The sequence below is a fragment of the Mustelus asterias genome, unplaced genomic scaffold (assembly GCF_964213995.1).
Source record: "Mustelus asterias unplaced genomic scaffold, sMusAst1.hap1.1 HAP1_SCAFFOLD_1748, whole genome shotgun sequence".
NCBI lineage: Eukaryota > Metazoa > Chordata > Chondrichthyes > Carcharhiniformes > Triakidae > Mustelus > Mustelus asterias.
In genome coordinates, this window is record NW_027591693.1 from 40,498 (window position 1) to 62,761 (window position 22,264).

The 22,264-nt window shown below is 43.0% G+C and overlaps 1 protein-coding gene across 3 annotated transcripts in view; it reads right to left on the reverse strand.

Annotated features, from left to right (window-relative positions):
• The window catches only part of dnajc8 (DnaJ (Hsp40) homolog, subfamily C, member 8), a 45,321-nt gene that overhangs the window by 19,685 nt on the left and 3,372 nt on the right, over positions 1-22,264 (reverse strand). For all 3 annotated transcript variants that reach the window (XR_013496634.1, XR_013496633.1, XM_078206742.1), the window contains exons 2-6: positions 16,884-16,985; positions 13,378-13,434; positions 11,451-11,517; positions 10,005-10,099; positions 147-218 (exon numbers count right to left, since the gene is read on the reverse strand). Coding sequence is in view for 1 of the 3 variants with exons in the window: in XM_078206742.1 (XP_078062868.1) it covers positions 147-218; positions 10,005-10,099; positions 11,451-11,517; positions 13,378-13,434; positions 16,884-16,985 (393 nt within the window). In the remaining 2 variants the exon portion in view is untranslated. The remainder of the gene's footprint in view (positions 1-146; positions 219-10,004; positions 10,100-11,450; positions 11,518-13,377; positions 13,435-16,883; positions 16,986-22,264) is intronic.

Consider the following 22,264-nt stretch of genomic DNA (forward strand, 5'->3'; position numbering starts at 1 on the left):
AAGTGTTCAATCTTTTTTAGTGCCCAATTTTATTTCTTAAACACTACCAACACTTAAGCATTTTCCCCGGCTAAAATGCAAGACACGCACTCTTGTGAGGCTCACCTCTGAAAACGTTGCCGGCCACCATAACTTAAATCTCTTACCATTTCGGGATCATCCTCTTCCACAATGCAAGCCTTTCCTTCTTTCTTTAATGCTTTTCTTTTCTCTTTCATCTAAAATAATAACAAGTACACTTTTGAAGGAGTCACTTATAAAGACCATACTTGTTTCATAGAATCGCTACAGTGCAGAAGGAGGCCATTCGGCTCATCAAGTCGGCAACGACCACAATCCCACCCAGGCCCTATCCCCGTAATCCCACATATTTACCCCACTAATCCCTCTAATTTACACATCCCAGGACCCTAAGGGGCAATTCAGCATCGCCAAACAACCTAACCCCGCACATCTTTGGGACTGTGGGAGGAAACCGGAGCACCCGGAGGAAACCCACGCAGACATGGGGAGAATGTGCAAACTCCACACAGACAATGACCCGAGGTTGGAATTGAACCCGGGTCCCTGGAGCTGTGAGGCAGCAGTGCTAACCACTGTTGCCATCATGCTGTTGCGGAATATACTACAGATGACAGATTTGTGAATTATATATTCTACATTCCCAGAATTTAGTGGTAAATGTGTAGCAAACATACGGTACAATATTAATCTAAAAAATTAGGAATTACCTGTTTTAATACTCTGTTTGCACTGACTTAGCAGATCTAGACCATGGTAACAACAGCAGTGCTACCAGTGTCTTCACCAGACTAGGCAGAAGGGCAACAAAAAGTCATCCAGGGTTAATTTGACCCATTATAGTACTCCAGTAACATCTGCTGAGAACAGTCTATTGTGGATACTGGATGGCACATACAATATGCACCATGATTGAACAGCAGACAGTCAGTAAGGCCAAACTACCCGATTATCAGCCAAACCTGCTAGAAGGGAGGGAGGCCAGACAGGCACAGTATTAGTTTTGGCTGTGATGGGCTCCCCAGTTAAATAGCCCAATGACCTGAGTGGTCCAAGCTTATGTACTACATTTTTTATAGAGCAAAATGCGCCACGGCATTGTACAAAAATGGGGGACGGGGAAGGGAAAGAAGAATAAATGGTATAGAAGAGGGGCACAAGGAAAACGGATTAAAAGCCTGCTTGGGGAAGCTGATTTCTAAGGTTTTAAAAGATAGGAAAAGAGGTACCAAGACAGAGAGAGAGGGGCTCAGAAAGGAAATATTAAAAAGGCAGAGATGCAGTAATGGCTGAAGAGGTAAAAGAGTTTATTCATTAGTGTCACAAGTAGGCTTACATTAACACTGCAATGAAGTTACTGTGAAAATCCCCCTAGTCGCCACACTCCGCACCTGTTTGGGTACACTGAGGGAGAATTTAGCACGGCCAACGCATTTAACCAGCACGTCTTTCAGACTGTGGGAGGAAACTCACGCAGACACGGGGAGAACGTGCAGACTCCGCACAGACAGCAACCCAAGCCGGGAATCGAACCCAGGTCCCTGGCGCTGAGAGGCAGCAGTGCTAACTACTGTGCCGCCCACAGGTAGTCATGGGTGCCAAGGGAAGACAATGAATGCACAGTAGGCCAGATGGAAGAGTTGTGGGAGTGGTTGGGGGCAGCTGCAAACACAGAGCGGATAAGGACAAGATTTCTGAACTCGCCCCGTTGATGGATAGAGGAGGCCAAGTAAGTAATAGGTGAGCAGACTAATGCCAAATAGGAATTTAAAATTTCCACCTGAGCAAAGTGCCAGGTGGTTGTTACGCAGCTTTCAGAAGAGGAAAAATAAGGACAAGGGAAGCAGAGGAGGGAAGAAATCACAAAACTCATTCAGAAACATTGACCTGGGTAGTTTGGCCTTTCTGTCACTGCAATCTCAGAATCCAGAGAATTCCCATCATCCAGTTTGTGGTAGTTACAAAGGAGTAGCAAGTTAAACAAATACACAGATAGACCAGTGATATTTCAAAAGAAACGTTGAATGTTAATAAGTATAATTCGCTTGGCAAGAACACATTTGGTAGGAGCAAAATACAAAATTTTTTATGGATGAGGCAAGGCAATATGAACATATTTCTCAGTTAACTGTAATTATGATGTAGCGGCTGGATTGGTCATCGCTGAAAGGAAATTAAAAATGTATACACATTTCTTTGGATACTAAGAATTTTATGAGGTAATTTTTGGGCATATATCTGCTCTAGTGTCTTTATTTGGTTGCTTTATAATAATTGTAAACCAGATTCGCACAGCAACTGGTGCCCACTGGTGTCCACAGCTGGGATCAGCACCTACAAGAAACCCAGGAGGAAAAGAAGGGGAAAATAGTTGTCTATCGTGGGAACAAATGTAAATGCAATAATTATAGACAAGGCAAGGTTTATGAGATATTTATACAGGTGTGAGTCAGGGTTAAATCAAGTGGTAAACTGATGGCCAGTTAAAACTAACTAGACTCAATGCACACTTCTGTGCCAGATTGAAAGGGATGTGATCACTGCTACTTGGACCACCAAACAGAAGGGAACTGGCTCCACGTTCCATCAAGGTTTGACATTTAAATGTGCCAAAACTGAGAGAGATGAATTTCAGTTCCCAGCTGGGTCGTTAAATGGGCATCTCCGTCACAGGAAGTAAAAATAGAACCTAACATCCTACTCTACAACTTTTGACAGCTTAATCGCAGAGTAGCTTCAAGAACTCGGTAAAAGACTCTGTGTGGCTTAAGGTGGTATCGGGCTCAGTGAGAAAACAGTTAAAGGTTTGGTCAGAGTGAGGAAAGTTCCACAGGTCTACCAAGCCCAATCGGCCACCAAAGGTTTGGCTTTCAAAGTTTTAAACAGATGTTTGCGAATTCACAAGTTAAAAAGAAAAAATTGAATTGGTTTCAAGGTCAACAATTTGGAAGCCATCAAATAATCTGATATTTCTGACAGCCCCGAGAAAAGCAATGTAACTGAAGTACTGCCAGATAATGTTGCCAGCTTGAATTTGTCTCACCAAACTTTGTACACGGTGCAACAGAGCTATCTAGGGGCAGAACGGAGTACTGTTGGCTGCTGAAATAAGAAAGGAATGGCACAAGAAGTTCTAGTCACCGGTACACCACTATTTTCCTTTTTGTTTCCTTCTCATCTCGTACACATGCTGATCCCTGCTGCAGGCAGCTCTGTGGGTACCAGTTAAATGGTTAGTCTTCAGTGGGCAATCTGGACTGCAGGTACCAGCAGATTATTTGATAGTGGAGAACCATCATCCCCAAGCCTGATCCCATTCTCCCCCAATTGGAGCATGTTTTACATATCTAACAGACAAGGCTTTCCTCCCCCTTCTGAAACTAGACACTCTTTTGCTTGCCTCTGTTGTTTTAATCTTCTTTGACATTTGAAAAGAGATGCAGTTTTTATAAAGATTGAGTCACAAAATCTAAAACAGGGAGACCGATTGTGAAGTAAAAACAACTGAGCCATGGCAGCATAAACGTCAACGTTTAATGAGATTATACAGTGGAAAATCATCAATCTGACATTCAAATATCTAAAGAAAAGGAGCAATAAATCACATTTATAGCCAAGTTTTTGGTTTCAACTGTGTTATATGTTAATAGTTGAGAAGGCGGGCCTTCATGGTAATCTCAGCCGGTATGGGAATTGAACCCACACTGTTGGCATCACTCTGCATCATGAACCAGCCATCCAGCCAACTGAGCTAATCTCGGCGCTGTCCCTTGCCTGAGGTGTGATGATCCTCAGGGTAAATCACCACCAATCAGCTCTCCCCCTCAAAGGGGAGAGCAGTTTATGGTCATCTGGCCTCTTTTAAGGGTTTATGTTAATGGTAAATCAATATATCATGGCAAATATTAGGCAGCACATTTTGAACCTTCTAATCCCTAGTCTCATTTTAATTGAAATTAGCATGTGTGCAAAAAAATCTCCTATACAATTCTAGTAAAATTGCTCAACTCTAACCTGGTCTGGTCTACATGTGGCTCCAGAGCCACGTCAATGTGGTTGACTCTCAACTGCCCTCTGAAATGGCCCAGCAAGCCACTCAGTTGTATCAGCATTTCAAGGAGGCAGCTCACCACCACCTTCTCAAGGGTAACTATGGATGGGCATCAAATGCTGGCCAGCCAGCAGCGCCCATGTCCCACGAATGTTAAAAAAAAAGCTGAAGTTTTCATTTGGACATTCATTATTTAGCATTTTAGTCAGTTGGCTTCAGGTCAAACTAGTTAAATATCAACCCAGAAAAGCAAGAAGATTGGGATATACTGAATATAAATCAAAGAACAAGATGTTAGAATATTTACCCACATTTTAAAATCCACTGTATTCAGTGACATATATATCAAACCTGTGCCCCATTATTCTAAACATATAGATAAAGAAGTTTACCTTAAGTGAATGGCAATGGAGGTTAGACTATCCCAATATTGATATTAGGTTAAATAATTGGTACATGAAAAAAACTGCACTAAAGTCTGCATGTTCTAATGTGTTTCCTGTACAACAATTTTAATTGATCAGCTCAGAGTACTTCCATCATTCACATTACCAGATATGAGACAACCAGCTTGTTATTTAATGTTGTACAACTCTAGATGTTTTAATTCAGTTATAGGATGTGGGCATAACTGGCTAGGCCAAGATACATTGCCCATCCCTAATTGCCCTCAAGAAGGTGGTGGTGAGCTGCCTTCTCAAACCACTGCCGTCCCTGTAGTGTAGGTACAACCTGTGCTGTTAGGGAAGGGGTTCCAGGATTTTCTCTCCGCGACAGTGAAGGAATGGCGATATACTTCCAAGTCAGGATGGTGAGTGGCTTGGAGGGGAACTTTCTGGTGGGGAACTTTCTGGTGGTGATGTTCCCATGTGTCTGCTGTCCTTGTTCTAATTGGTAGCGGTAATGGGTTTGGAAGATGCTAAGGAGCCTTGGTGAGTTTCTGCAGTGCATCTTGTAGATGGCACACACTGATGCCACTGTTCATTGTTGATGGAAAGTGAGTACCTGTGGATGGGTCGTCAAATCAAATGGGCTGCTTTGTCCTGATTGAAATCCAACTTCTTGAGTGCTGTTGGAGCTGCACTCCTTCACAGTCCTGACTTCTGCCTTGCAGATTGTGGACAGGCTTTGGGGAGTCAGGTGGTGAGTTACTCGCCACAGGATTCTTCGCCTCTGACCTGCTCTTGTAGCCACAGTAGTCATATGCCTAGTCCAGTTCAGTTTTTGGTCAATAGTAACCCCCCAATGACATTGAATGCCAAGGAGCAACCGTTAGATTCTCTCTTGTTGGAGATGGTCACTGCCTGGCATTTGTGTGGTACGAATGTTATTTGCCACTTGTAAGCCCAAGCCTGGATATTGTCCAGGTCTTGCTGCATTTGAACTTATACTGCTTCAGTATCTGAGGAGTTGGGAATGTGAACAAAACACCCCCACTTATGACCTTATGATGGAAGAAAAATGATTGATGAAGCAGCTGAAGATGGTTGGACTGACGACAGTACCTTGAGGAACTCCTGCAGTGATGTCCTGGAACCGAGATAACTGACCTTGTACAGGGCATACCTGGGCAACTTTCCACATTGCTGGGTAGATGCCAGTGTTCTAAGTGTACTGGAACAGCTTGGCTAAGGGCATGACAAGTTCTGGAGCACAAGTCTACAGTACTATTGCCAGAATATTGTCAGGGCCCATAGCCTTTGCAGTATCCAGTGTGTTCAGCCATTTCTTGATAACTTGTGGAATGAATTAGAATGGCTGAAGACTGACATCTAGGATGCTGGGGAAACCCCGGAGGTCCAATCGGCACTTCTGGCTGAAGGTTGCTGCAAATGCTTCAACCTTATCTTTTGCACAGATGTGCTGTGTTCCTCCATCATTGAGGATGAAGATATTTGTGGAGCCTCCTCCTCCAGCAAATTGTTTAATTCTCCACCACCATTCACCACTGGATGTGGTAGGGCTTCGGAGCATAGATCAAAATTGTTGGTTGTGGAATCACTTAGCTCTATTACTTGCTGCTTGTGCTGTTTGGCATACAAGTAGTCCTATGCTGTAGTTTCACCAGGTTGACACTTCTTTGTTCTTTGGATGGTCACATGAGCAGTCTGGGAATGGAGGGATACAAACGGATGGTCTAGTTGGACCAAGGAGCGGCACAGGCTTGGAGGGCCGAAGGGCCTGTTTCCTGTGCTGTACTGTTCTTTGTTCTTCATTTAGGTATGTCTGATGGTGCTCCTGACATACCCTCCTGCACTCTTCACTGAACCAGGCTGATCCCCTGGCTTGGTTGTAATGGTAAAATGAGGGATATGCTGGGCCATGGGGTTTCAGATTGCGGTCAGGTACAATTCTGCAGCTGCTGATGATCCACAGCGCCTAATGGATGTCCAGTCTTGAGTTGCTAGATCTGTTCTTTGGCACGTGGTAGTGCCACAAAAATGATGGTGGGTATCCTCAAATGTGAAGATGGTACTTTACCTCCACAAGTACTGTGCAATGGTCACTCAAGGACAGATGTAGGCAGGTTGGTGAGGATGAGGTCAACTGTATTTTTTCCTCTTTTCAGTTCTCTCGCCAGCTGCCATGGACCCAGTCTAGCAGCTTCCTTTAGGACCCAGCCAGCTCAGTCTGTATTGGTGCTACCAAGCCACTCTTGGTAACGGACATTAAAGTCCCCACCCAGAGTACATTCTTAGCCTTGCCCCCTTCAAGTAGTGTTCAGCTGAGGGGAACAGTATGTGGTAATCAACAGGAGGTTTTCTGTTCCACATCTGACGTAATGCCCTTGGGCTTCATGGAGTCCAGAGTTGATGTGGAGGACTCAAAAGGCAACCCCCTCCTGACTATCTACCAATGTCGTCACCGTTGCTGGTTATGTCCTGTCTCACTGGCAAAAATACCCATATGGCTGACTTAACCAGGGATGGTAATGGTAGCATCAGGGACATTATCTATAAGGTATGAGTCAGTGAATATGCCTATGTCCGACTTGGCTAGTCTATGGGCTAGCTCTCCCAATTTTGGCACAAGCCAGATGTTAGTAAGGAGGACTTAGCAGGGTCAACAGGGCTGGGTTTGGCATTGTCGTTTCTGGTGCCGAGGTCAATAACAGGTGAACTGTTCAGTTTCATTCCCTTTTATTGATTTTGTAGTGGCTTATCAGGCTATTTCAGAGGGCATTTAAAAATCAACCACATTTGTGGAGCCTCCTCCTCCATGAGTTGTCATGAGTCTGGAGTCACCTGTAGGCCAGACCACGAGGACAGCAGATTTCCTTTCTTAAAGAACACTGGTGAACCAGGTGGGTTTTTGCAAATATCAACACTGGTTTCACGGTCGTCATGAGACTTTTAGTTCCAGATTTTTATTGCATTCATTGAACTCTACCGTCTGTCAGGGTGGGATTCAAGCTCAGGTCTCTGGATTATTAGTCCAGTGACAATATCACCCCCCCCCCAGGAAGGATGAATTCCACAACCACTGTGGGACTTTACTCACAGAATAGGGGAGACAGAGCCAGCCCTATGCACAATGAGTAACATCTTTGGCGCATACTCAGGTAAGTGCGATTACAAAGCTTTAATAACAATTACATCTATTAACAGATTGGCTGAAGCTGAAGAGCAATATTTCTGACACTTCTGGGAAATGGGGTAAAGGATTTGTAAAAAAACAATTTCCTTGCCTATGTCAGATTGCAATCAAAATATATGGTAAGACCATAAGAAATAGGAACAGGAATAGACCATTCGGCCCATCGAGCCTGTTCCGCCATTCAATAGGATCATGGCTGATCTGACATTCCTCACAACCACTTTCCTGCCCTCTCCCCGTAACCCTGGATTCCCTCTCTGATCAAAAAACTATCTCAGCACAAAACCAAGGAGGGATAAAAGGTGCTGCACAACAGAAGAAGCTCTCTCTCTCTCTGACCCCACGAACGGGCAACAACAACGGTGACCGTCGCCAGCAACGACCAGCACGAGGAGAACCACCACACCCGAGAAGAAAGGAAGACCAGAGCCAGAGTGCCAGATCAGACCAAAGGACCAGAATACACAGAGGACGAGAGACCAGCGCACAGATAAAGGCCAATATCTGCCTGGGTACTTCCCAGTCACGCAAAGTTAAGTCAAGGTCTAGTCTTGGACGTGAACTTTAGTATTTCTGTAAGATAACTTATTGTTGCTTGGGTGGGTGACAATTGTGTGTTTAAATAAATATTGTTGTATTAACATGAAGTCTACTCGCAATTCTTTGTCCACCATATAAGGGTTAAAACAGTGTGCGGCAGGCACAACACAAGCTAGAATTTACCCAGAATATAAAACCAAGAGCTAAGAAACCTGATGCAATAAGTTGTTGAAATACAGTGGAGTATGATCGTGGGCAGTTCAAACAAGGGTCAAGAATATTGTGCAAAGCAACTCCGTAAGAAAAGCATAAATAACAAGACTATAAGAATTTGAATTTAAATGCTTGGAAGAAGACATCATAAGTGAAAGAGAGAGAAAGGGCTACACCATGAAAAGAAAGAAAGGTTAAATGGTTTCGGATTTGAAATATTTCTCTGTTAATTGACTTCAGATATTAGCAGAGGCAACAAAGATTATTTTGTTTTAATTTTTTTTAATGCAAAATGACTAATTGTAATTTAGAGAATGGCCTATCCTAGTGGATGATTGCACCATGTGGTATGGCATTGGAGAAGAGAGATCAGCAAGGCCCCAGGTTTGAATTCTGATGTATATTGAGATTTGCCAAGCTCATATAAGATGTAACTATTAGCATCCCTAGGATAAGGAAAGAGGCAAATGGAAACCAGCCAAGCAGTCCACAGCTGATCACTATCCAGCAGGCATCATCAGGCGGCAGGGAGAAGGTGCTAGGCTCAGCTGCAATTGACCCATTTGAACAGTCTGCACTCACTCACCATGTGGACTGTCACACAAAAAAGGCACTTGGGCCAAACACACAGTGCAAGAATCCACAGATCTATCCTGAGCACATTGAGGGTGGAAGGGAATGAGAAGAAAGGCTGAAGTGAATGGCATAATGCTTAAATAAATTCCACTTCAATGGTTCAGTGTGGAATTTTTAAAAGAAAAACATTAGATAGGTATTTGAGGCAAAAAACATTCATAACAAATTTAGTCTCTGCATCCTCAAAATACCATCTGTGTTCCATATTTAACAAGTGTTTACTGCAGGAGCATTTCCAGCTCTTTGGGAGTCAAGACACAGATGATCCCTCTTGGGCAGCTAAACAAATAAAACATGTTGATGGTGCAAGGACTTGAATTCTCTCCCTTTTTAAGGGATTCTCTATTTATGAATCTGCACCATCAAAACACTGTCTCCAACTAAAGATAACAGTTCCATTAATTGCCTTTTTCTGGGTGACCTGTAATCGCCGTACACATTTTTAATACATCTTTTGTTTGAATCAGCTGAATACCGATATGGACTATTGCAGGAGGTTAGATTAGGTGCTAATACACTACAACACTGCAGTTTCTTGTGGTACCATCTAATGGCAAGTCCAAAATGATATTTTTTACATTACTCAGAATATGCTACTTAAATCACGCAGGACAGTTGGTTTTTCTTACTTGCAACCATGTTAATAGAACATTCCATACTTTTAATTCACTGAATATAGGCTTCATCAATAAAATGACTGCAAGGCTAATAGAAACTTAGTGAATTCATAATGCATTGTAAATATCTGTTCATATCAGCATGAAGGTGCAATAGAAACAAAATTGGAAGAAAAATGAGTGGGGTGAAGGGAGATTCAGTCCGCACCGCGATCCAATTCTTCTATCCTCAAACACACTTGCAAGCAAAGCGGTTTGTAAGTATTGTTGCCAAAGAAGTAATGTGTGTCATTCAGAATCAAGCCCAAGTGAGCAAAATTAATGCTTACATTGTGTTCTATTGTTTCCCTTGCTGCCTGTATCACATCGATAGCACGTTTCTTCTGTTCTGGCTCCAATAACATCTTGTAAGCTTTGTCAACAGCTATCGAGAAGCGAGAAAAGTTAGCATTTAGTTTTGCCTATGACAAATGAATCAATTCCAAAACAAAAACATTCCCAGCTCCACAGGTAGCCTACTGGGTAATGACAACATCAATGTGCACTGAGCCACACAGGCAAGGAGGCCCAGATTTGAGACATAATCTGTGTCTAATTAGTTGGTCTCACTTGGAGCAGTGACTGGGGTGTTTTGACACTACTGCCTTCTTTCTCTCCTGATGTGCTGAGTAGCACGGTGGCACAGTGATTAGCACTGCTGCCTCACAGCGCCAGGGACCCGGGTTCGATTCCCGACTTGGGTCACTGTGCGCACAGTTTGCACATTCTCTCCGTGTCTGCGTGGGTTTCCTCCGGGTGCTCCAGTTTCCTCCCACAGTCTGAAAGACGTGCTGGTTAGTTAGGTGCATTGACCCGAACAGGCTCCGAAATGTGGCGACTAGGGGCATTTCACAGTAACTTCATTGCAGTATTAATGTAAGCCTTACTTGTGACTAATTTAAAAAATAAAAACTTTAAACTAGATCTGAAAACATTCCCACCAATAGCCATTGCTCACCTGCAATAGGGTTAAAGGAAGAGAAGCAGGAGGAGGTTTGTGTGGAGCATGCACACTGGCATGGACTAGTTGGGTCCAACGGCCTGTTACTGAGCTGTAGTTTTTACACAGTTCTATGTAGATGGTGCCTTTATCAACTAGGTCATCACAGAAACTGACTTCCTTATTTTTCTCATCTCATGTGAATTTTTTCCTTTCCCTGTTTCTCCTTTGTTGAATGCATTGCTTCCTCATTGGGTTCTGGGTCATTTAAAGACAGGTATTCTTCAAACATCCATTATTTATGCATCAACACTAGCAGTGTGGCAGGCTGCTGAAAACTGCAGAGGACCATAACCAAGTTCAATTACTGCCCTCACCTTAACACCCATGCTCATACATTTGCAGCAAGTGCTGCTGGACAGCCTGGCACAAGGACATCAAGTACTATACTCCAAAGATGTGCGGGGTTAGGTGGAGTGGCCACGCTAACTTGCTCCTTAGTGTCAGGGGGACTAGCAGGGCAAATACATGGGGTTACGGGGATAGGGGCTGGGTGGGATTGTGGTCAGTGCAGGCTCGATGGGCCGAATGGCCTCTTTCTGCACTGTAGGGGTTCTATGATTCAAAGTGAGATCGACTTGATCAATGCTTGCATTCAATTACATTTTAAACCATATGGAATATTACCAGAAGGAGCATTTTAAATTAATTTGCTGGCATGTTTTCCAAACCTATATTATAAAAATCCACGGATATCGATTTAGATCTTGTTACTACCATGATTGCATTGACTCACCTTCAAAAGCCTTTTGTGCTCTTTCAGGATCATCTTGATTTTTATCCGGATGGACCAAGATTGACAGCTAGAATTATAAAGGAAATTATTTATGATGCATGCATAATTCAAGATATTAGAATATTACAGAAATTGTTAGTGTTACGATTTTCAGACGATACACACATTGCGAAGAAAGACTTCAATTCCTTCTTGACAAGAGCATTCTTAATGTTTTTCCTTTCTACTCTGCATCTTTTTTCCTGCATTAAAGTCTTGTTATTTTCCAGTTCCTAATTTACTCTCCATTTGCTCCATACCTTTCAGCATTCAAATCTGAAATGTTAAAGTCCTTCCTCATTCTTTCCCCTTTCTACATTTCAATCTCCGTTTTTCTGAAAGGATCCAAAACATTCCATAACTGACTTAAGGCTGGGGAAAAAAAAAGCCTTGGCTCGGGTCTGCGAGCAGCACATGCTGAAATGGAAACATGCACAGTAGACTTGCCGCACAAATAAAACTTGTGTTGACGGAGCACTAAGCATTGCACTTAAATGCCAACCCACGGCAAGGATCAAAACGTGACACCACGTAAATGATTAATCCGACTACTGATCCCGATAAATCAGCCAGCAAGTACACGGCCTGATACAGTACTGGAGTTCTCCACACCAGGGAGGTCCCTAATCTAATGCCTGATTTGTGCCAAATTGGCTGTTGTGAGCTGGAATTGCACTGTGGCAATAGAAAAGGTCTCAAGTGTGTTCAGATTAGGATTGTAGTTGTTTCTTTAAAAAAAAAAATCAGCCAGAGTTCTTGCACCTGATCACTATTCAGTGACCACTGCCTGAAAGTACATACGTGTGGACGCTGGGTGAGGGTAACCTGACGATACTCACTGTCTGGGCTCACAGCTGAAGAATGGCCACTTGGGCGAGGTACCGAAGGGCTGCTTGCACCCAGAGAACCATACCCCAACGTGAGTCAGCACCTTGAGGAAGGGAGAGAATTTGGAAAAAAAAAGTGTCGATTTTCACAGGCTAGTAAAGGATATGCTATGTCTAGTGCATGATATGGCCCCAGTGAATTAAAATAAAAAACATGGCCAAATTTCTTCAGTATGATTAAATTACTTTTAATTCAATAAATGATAGAAAGTTCTTTTTTTTTTTCCCCCCCCACAACAAAAAAAGCAACAATCAGCATTAGAAATGTCAATTCCTGTTAAGTGAATATCTTGTTTGCCCACAAAGATCTCCCTAAAGAGTGTGATGAAATGTTAGTAAGGATTACCTGCCACACATTTTCTGCTGAAAGTGTTGACTCACGCTGGTGCGCGCTGCCACAGGCGCTAGCAGCTCTCCAGTACCTCACCAATGGCACGCGCAGGACGAGGCATCTTCAGGCCATTCTACATGGGAGCCATCACTGTCAAGCCCAATGGTGATCTCACCCTGACGTTCTCACACATGTGCACTCTCTGACAGGATCGCTAAAGCCCCAACTACTGCCCAGGCTGAGAGTGGAACCTGCATTCTTCTGATCCAAATGGATCAGTAGCACCCAGACTTTATCAAAGGGGCCATCGGTTGGGTGGGAGGTGATGGGGTGTGGGAGTCGGAGTTGGTGGTCGGAGAGCAGGGAGAGTTTTGTCATTTCTATTAGCTTGACTTAACTTGTATGGTAAATAATTGACTAATCATGCAACATATTATTACAGACAATAACTGCAGAATTTGGGGTCTAACCAAGGCAAGATTTGGAAAAAAAATGTATTCACTTAACAAGAATTCTCAACCAAAATAACATTCAGTTAATAAAATGTAATGTATGTAGATAAAAACTGTTTTGGAATTTTCAATTTTTATTCACTCACTTAAATGACATCGACTGTACCTAAGGTCTTTGCTACCTTAGCCTGTAGTATGGCAAACAGAGATGTGTCTACCTGTCTGAACCGCTTTTTCAGCTCTTCATCTGTTGCTTCAGGGTCTATCTGCAATACCTGTGTAATAAAACACACATACGGCAACTACTATTTGGTTTTTAGCAGGCACCATTCGGAAAGTGCTATAATAGAGCGAGCTATTATCTCAATGTAGTCCAAAAGCAAGCATGTTCCAAAGACATCATCATTAACATATATATACATAACTTACAGAATGGATTCTAATGAATGAAATGAATGTGAAAACAAAAGCAATCAATAGCTTATCGCTGGATACATCTTTTTTTAAAAAAAGTTTTCATTGGGTCACAATTCACTAAGATCCACCAAACCAGAATGAGGAGGAGGAATCTTTAGCGTAATTTACATCTAGCACAAATCAAACTCCTGCGATCTCTGATGCGGACTTTTTTTTGAAATCGCATTGGAATTGGATCCTGCCCACAAACTGGATGCTCCCAGTCTGAATTAATGAGCACTGAGTTTTGTTAGTTGTACCCACCTGCAAACCTTCAACAAGACTCTTCAGATTTTTGTTTTTCGTGAGGATGTGTTTTAGTAAAGCTATTATGGGAGGTACGGTGGCACAGTGGTTAACACTGCTGCCTCACAGTGCCAGGGACCCGGGTACGATTCCAGCCTTGGGTGTCTGTGTGGAGTTTGCACCTTCTTCCTGTGTCTGCGTGGGTTTCCTCCGGTTGCTCTGCTTTCCTCCCACACTCCAAAGATGTGCAGGTTAGGTGGATTGGCCATGCTAAATTGTCCCTTAGCATCTCAAAATGTATAAATTAGGGGGATTAGAGCGATAAATACACGGGGTTACGGGGATAGGAGCTGGGTGGGATTGTCAGTGCAGGTTCAATGGGCCGAATGGCCTCCTTCTGCACTGTAGTGATTCAATGATTATAGGCATCTTGCCAAAAAGAAGATAATCCAGAACTAAAGAGGGCACAAAGATGAAACAAGTAAATGATTTCAAGTCACTTTCAATGATTTAAAAATCAGACACTAGACGAGACATTGATTTAAGAAGCTTATTTTTGTGATTATTTCATTTTCAGCTGTAGTAATAAAACAGCACCAGGTTATCACTTAAATATATTAACTCTTTTGAACGCAAGGGAAAAAATAAACAGTTACATTCTAATATTCTATTGCATTGGTTCATGGAAAATGTAGCTTTGTGATATGCAGGTTAGTTTGAGCATAAAATTGAACCATAACTTAACTTTGGAAGGCTACAATTTGAATGAAATTGTGCCTGGGTTCCCAACCGTGTCAAAGCAGAAACTCAACTACTTCATACAAACAATAACAACTTGTATTCATATAGCACCTTTAACATAACAAAATGTCCCACCACACTTCACAGGTGCACGCTCACGCAAATAAATTGACGCCGAGACAAGGAGGAGACATCAGAACAAATCTTTGGTCAAAGAGGTTTTACTGAATGTCTTAAATGGAGAAAAACAGACAAAGATAATTCCAAAGCTGAAAGCTAAGCCACCAATAACGAAGTGGTGGAAATCACGAATAAACCAAAGGCCAGATTGATGAATCATGGAGTTTTCAGTGGATTGTAGGTCTCGCTGCTATGCCATCAAAGGATTTCAATGAAGAGATAAACATTTAAAATTTGAGGCATTGCTCGGCAGGAAGCCCATACAAGTTGGCGAGCACAGGAGTGAATGGATTAATGGGATTTTAATATGGTTAAAGGCAGCAAAACCCGGAAAGAGCTGAAATTTACAACAAGTGGAAAATGGTGGGAGGAGCGGGGGAGAGAATTGGCAGCAGCTAGGAGAGCATTGGAAGAGTCAAGTCTGGAGGTAATAGCAGCATGGATGAGATTTTCATCATTGGAAGAGTCAAGTCTGGAAGTAATATCATCATCGGTGGAAGGGTTGAGGAAGGGACAGAGACAACAATGATGAAATTCATCATCAATGTGCCAGCTCAGTCTTTACATCACTGAGGAAAAGACAAAGGGTAATCTGGACTCGAAATGTCAGCTCTTTTCTCTCCCTACAGATGCTGGCAGACCTGCTGAGATTTTCCAGCATTTTCTCTTTTGGGTTGAGGAAAAGAGTATTTGAGGACTAGGATTTCAAACCCAAGACAAGGTCATGATTTACTCGGCAGCAGTGATGCTCATGCTCCTGCATGCTTCTGAGACTTGGGCAACCTAAAGCAGGTACCTCAAAGCATTAGAGAAGTTCCATCAATGGCACCTTTGCAAAATTCACTTAATGTAATGACAGGAAAGGCGGTCCAACTCCAGTGTCCTTTTCCAAGTCAACATGCCCAGCATTGAGGCACGAATCACTCAAAACCGCTGAGCAGGACATGTCACTCATATGCCTAATGCCAGACTCCTGAAGCAACTGCACTACGTGGAATTTGATTGCAGCAGGAGACTCCCAGGAGAACAGCAGAAATTATTTAAGGATGTCCTCCAAACATCCCTGCAGCAGTCAAACATCTTCACTGTCTTATGGGAGTCCCCTGGTTTTTGCCTAACCAAAATGGTGCGGGTTCATTCAGGAAGGCACCGAACACAACGAGAGACTTTGTCCGGAACACACAGAGATATAGTCAAGGAGGACATGCACAAACATCAAAACAACTAATCCACTCGACTGTCAAGCATCACCTGACCCACATGCATTGGAGTTTGCAGATCAGGTATTGAACTTATCAGGCAGAGTGGAAGGAAATCATCCCCAATCCCAAGGGTCTACCTAAGGAGAAGGATGGGACATCAGAAGTAGCAGTTTTCTTTGTGACAGAGTTGGTATAAGGTTCGGAGTTCATGGTCGAATAGGATGCTGAGATCATGTAAATCTGGTACAACCTGGGATGTAGGCCAGGAAGAAGGCCGGATTCTTGGGCTCATGAAGCGAGTTTCTGACAGTATCAAAGTCAATGGCTTGGGACTTCCCAAAGTTTAAATGGAGGAATTTTATGCTCACCCAGAATTGGATTGTGAACAAGGAGTGCAGCACAAGGCGGAGGGGCTCAGACAGGAGATAGTGGTGATGTAGAGTTGGGTGTCGTTGGGGTGCATGTGGAACCCAGTGCTGTGTTTTCAGATGATGTCATGAGGGACAGCACGTAGATGAAAAATAGAAGGTGGCCAAGGATTCCCGAGGCAATGGAATCAGGGAAGAGAATCCACAGCAGGAGGCTCTGTGGCTACAATCAGATAGTTAGAAATGCAACCAGACACGGGCAGTCCCACTCAGCCAGATAACAGTTTCAAAAAGTCATATTGGATTCAAAATTTTTAACTCCGTTTCACTCTCCACAAATGCTGCCAGCTTCTGCGGAACTCTGTTTTTATAAGAGATGTTGGAGGAGAGTAGTGTTAATGTGGTCAACCATGTCAACAGATACAAAGATATTGAGAAGGATGAGGAAAGATAGTCAGTCACGTAAGATGTCAGGAATTCAATCATACTTCAACAGTAAAAATAAACTACAAAAGTTGGAAAGAGACGTACTTCAAATGGATTTAGATTGATGTAGGTGGATCCCGGTCTCGTCAGTCTTTCGATTTGCTGTTTTGGGGTCAGGACAGAGTCCCTCTTTTCAATCTGCTTAACCTGCAAGAGCATAAAGGTTGCAATTAGCCAACATGATTTTAAAATTATGAATTTGCCGATACGACAAAGTAAATTGATTAAGGAATTGATAAACAGTGGCTATCCCTGCTGCCCTCACAGCGCCAGGGACCCAGGTTCAATTCCGGCCTCGCGTCACTGTCTGTGTGGAGTTTGCACGTTCTTCCCCGTGTCTGCGTGGGTTTCCTCTGGGTGCTCGGATTTCCTCCCACAGACCAAAGATGCGAGGGTTATGTTAACTGGCCATGCTAAATTGACCCGGGGGATTAGCAGGGTAAATATGTGGGGTTACACGAATAGAGCCTGGGTGGGATTGCGGTCGGTGCAGACTCGATGGACCGAATGGCCTCCTTCTGCATTGTAGGGATTATATGATTCTATGAAAACATTAGCAATCGCAGCCACCTTTGAAAATGTATACCGACAAACAACTTACATCTACATAGTGCCATTAATGCACTAAAATATCCCAAAGTACTTTGCAGGAGAGATACCAAACAAAGTTTGGCACGGAGCCACAGAAACATTAAGACAAATTACTAAAAACTTAATCAAAGAGGTAAGTTTTAAGCAGCATCTCAGGCAACTAAGGGGCCTTGGCAGCTCAAAGCACAGCCATCAGTGTGGAGAAATTAAAATCAGGGATACACAAGAACAGCACCAATATCTTGGGAGGGTTGTAAAGCTGAAGGAGATTAGAGATAGGGAGAGGCAGAGTAAGGATTTGACTGCAAGAAACTACAAAAGGTCGTGAATGTAGCCCAGTCCATCACGCAAACCAGCCTCCCATCCATTGACACTGTTTACACTTCCCGCTGCTTTGGAAAAGCAGCCAGCATAATCAAGGACCCCACGCAACCCGGACATTCTCTCTTCCACCTTCTTTCGTCGGGAAAAAGATACAAAAGTCTGAGATCACGTACCAACCGACTCAAGAACAGTTTCTTCCCTGCTGCCATCAGACTTTTGAATGAACCTACCTCGTACTAAGTTGATCTTTCTCTACACTCTAGCTATGACTGTAACACTACATTCTGGACTCTCTCGTTTCCTTCTCTATGAATGGTATGCTTTGTCTGTAAAGCTCGCAAGAAAAAATACTTTTCACTATATATTAATATATGTGTATTAATAAATCAAATCAAATTAAAATCAAATTGAATTCAAGGATGAGAATTTTAAAATCGGGGTGATGCTTAACTGGGAGCCAACGTTGGTTAGCGAACACAGAGCTGCCGGCGGTACAGGGCTTGGTGTAAGTTAGCTCACGGGCAGAGTTTTAGATGACCTCAAGCATAGGGAGGGAAGAAATAATGTGAGAGGGCAGCAGGGGTGCACTTGAACAGTCAAGACTAGAGGCAACAAAGGCATTTGTACAAAATAGATGCAGTGACATTAACAAGACAATCAGTTTGAAATACTACAACACAAACAGCATATGTACAAAAAAACATAAGGACAAGTGAGAAGGGAATAAACAGAAAATGAAGCACATTCAACAAGTGTAACTTGCCAATGCTGAAGCAACAACACAACGTAACAGGCTGAGTGAGCTAAGAAGTTCAAAATAGGCAACATTATCACATTGTCGTGGTGGACCTTACTGAGTTTGAGCCAGTACCAGGAGCTAAAGCTAAAAAAAGTTGCTTTATCCATCATCAGGAAGCTTAATTACTGTGCTGAGGTTTTAACTAATTTTGTATTGTGATTGGATACACTGAAATTAGATATAATTTCTAAATAAATATCTAAACCGAAGATAGAGTATGAAAGGAGAGAAGTGTTGCTGCAATTGTATAAGGTGTTGGTGAGACCACACCTGGAGTATTGTGTCCAGTTTTGGTCTCCTTATTTGAGGAAGGATGTAGTGGCATTGGAGGCAGTTCAGAGGAGGTTCACCAGATTGATTCCAGGGATGAGGGGGTTGACGTATGAGGAGAGATTAAGCAGTTTGGGCTTGTACTCGCTGGAGTTTAGGAGGGTGAGGGGGGATCTGATCGAGGTATATAGAATACCAAAACGGATTGATAAATTAAACGTAGACCAAATGTTTCCCCTTGTGGGGCAATCGAGAACAAGAGGTCACAGGTATAAGTTGAGAGGCAGTAGATTTAAAACTGAGATGAGGAGGAACTACTTCTCGCAGAGGGTGGTGAATTTGTGAAACTCGCTGCCCCATAGCGCGGTGGCGTCTGAATTGCTAAATGGTTTCAAGATGGAGACCGACATATTTCTAATAGAAAAAAAGGATAAGGGGATATGGGGAACAGGTGGGGAGGTGGATTTGAGACCAAGGAGAGATCAGCCATGCTCTGATTGAATGGCGGAGCAGGCTCAAAGGGCTGAATTTGCCTATTTCTGCTCCTAATTCCACTGTTCCCTATCACTGTATGCCATATCTAGGGATTAAAATCAGAGTTACTAATACCCACCAATAAATTCCCAAATTTATCTTGGATAGTTAATCAGGGAAAACATTTCTCTCTTAAATTTGAAGGGAAAAAAACCTCGATATTTTCATTTCTTTAACAATAATGAGGTTAAGAGAGAAGCACGTGAAGCATTCATGATGTGTATGTTTCACACTATAGGAGCTATTGCGGGATTTTTAGGTGTGGCTATATAGTTAATGCACAACAGCATAAAGCAAATGATCTAACATACCATGTGCCTTCTATCCTCGACAGACAGCCCTACACAGAATTGGACCTGTATCACTGATCTCCAAAATATCAACTCTCCGTTGAAGGTGAACTTGATCCGAGTCTTAACATGTAAACAAGCTTACCCGACAGGAACACAGAGCTACCTACATAAGTTGCTGCTGTTTTGCAAGCCATGCAGCCAACTAATCTTCCGATGTCTACAAGTTTATTTGTTTATTAGTGTCACAAGTAAGGCTTACATTAACAATGCAATGAAGTTACTGTGAAAATCCCCCAGTTGCCAATCTCCAGCGCCTGTTCAGGTACACTGAGGGAGAATTTAACATGGCCAATGCACCTAACCAGCACATCTTTCGGACTGTGGGAGGAAACCCACGCAAACAACGAGAGAATGTGCAAACTCCGCACAGACAGTGACCCAAGCCGGGAACCAAATCCGGGTCTCTGGTGCTGAGAGACAGCATTGCTAACTACTGTGCCATCCTGAGCTCCTTGTTGTTTATGATCAAAAAATTCCACCACACCACTATGTCGTGTTTGCTTCACCCTTGTATTAGTATTACACAGAGCACTGACCATGCATAAGAGATCAGTTAACACTAACTTGGGTTCTTTATTCATCAGTCAGAACATTGAATACAGGAGTTGGGACGTCTTGTTGAAGTTGTACAAGACATTGGTAAGGCCACACTTGGAATACTGTGTGCAATTTTGGTCACCCTATTATAGAAAGGATATTATTAAACTAGAAAGAGTGCAGAAAACATTTACTAGGAGGCTACCGGGACTTGATGGATTGAGTTATAAGGAGAGGCTGGATAGACTGGGGCTTTTTTTTCTGGAGCGTAGGAGGCTGAGGGGTGACCTAACCCTAATGAGGGGCAGAGATCAGCTAGATAGTCAATATCTTTTCCCAAAGATAGGGGAGTCTAAAACTAGAGGGCATAGGTTTAAGGTGAGAGGAGAGAGATACAAAAGTGTCCAGAGGGGCAATTTTTTCACAGAGAGAGTGGTGAGTATCTGGAACAAGCTGCCAGAGGTAGTAGTAGAGGCGGGTACAATTTTGTCTTTTAAGAAGCATTTAGATAGTTACATGGGTAAGATGAATATAGAGGGATATGGGCCAAATGTGAGCAATTGGGATTAGCTTAGGGGTTTTAAAAAAAAAAGGCGGCATGGACAAGTTGGGCCGAAGGGCCTGTTTCCATGCTGTAAATCTCTATGACTGGCTACATATATGCAACTACAGGTCTTCTCTGGACAAGGGCTCTCTTTGGATAGAGACACAGAGTCATATGGAAAGCACATCATTTCCTTTACAATATTGTGCATTAACAACACAGCCACACCTCTTAATGGAATTCTACAACATGAGCCATGGATTTACGACCATTTAGAAAGATGCAGCTTAATCCGGGATAGTCAGCACGGATTTGTGAAGGGCAAGTCTTGCCTCACAAATTTGATAGAATTTTTTGAGGAGGTAACTAAGTGTGTAGATGAAGGTAGTGCAGTTGATGTCATATACATGGATTTTAGTAAGGCGTTTGATAAAGTTGCATATCCACTCCTCGGTAAGAAAGAAATCAGAATAAGGTAGACCATTTTGATTTTTTGGGATCAGATTTGGGTCCTAAGGACGGCAGTGGGAATTTGTGCATGGAGTCAGAAGAGATAGGAGAGGTGATGAATGAATACTTTTCATCGGTATTCACCAAGGAGAGGGGCCATGTTTTTGAGGAAGAGAAGGTGTCACAGGCTGATAGGCTGGAGGAAGTAGATGTTCGGAGGGAAGATGTACTAGCAATTTTGAATAAACTGAAAGTTGATAAGTCCCCTGGGCCTGATGAAATATATCCTAGGATTCTTTGGGAGGCAAGGGATGAGATAGCAGAGCCTTTGGCATTGATCTTTGCGTCCTCACTGTCCACGGGGGTGGTGCCAGAGGACTGGAGAGTGGCGAATGTAGTTCCTCTGTTTAAGAAAGGGAATAGAAATGACCCTGGTAATTATAGGCCGGTTAGTCTTACTTCGGTGGTCGGTAAGTTGATGGAAAAGGTCCTTAGGGATAGGATTTACGACCATTTAGAAAGATGCAGCTTAATCCGGGATAGTCAGCACGGATTTGTGAAGGGCAAGTCTTGCCTCACAAATTTGATAGAATTTTTTGAGAAGGTAACTAAGTGTGTAGATGAAGGTAGTGCAGTTGATGTCATATACATGGATTTTAGTAAGGCGTTTGATAAAGTCCCCCACGGTCGGCTTATGAAGAAAGTAAGGATGTGTGGGATAGAGGGAAGTTTGGCCGATTGGATAGGTAACTGGCTATCTAACAGAATGTGGAGATGCCAGCGTTGGACTGGGGTAAACACAGTAAGAAGTTTAACAACACCAGGTTAACACTCACCTGAAGAAGGGGCTTAGAGCTCCGAAAGCTTGTGTGGCTTTTGCTACCAAATAAACCTGTTGGACTTTAACCTGGCGTTGTTAAACTTCTTACCGTATCTAACAGAAGACAGAGGGTGGTGGTGGATGGAAAATTTTCGGACTGGAAACCGGTTACCAGCGGAGTGCCACAGGGATCAGTGCTTGGTC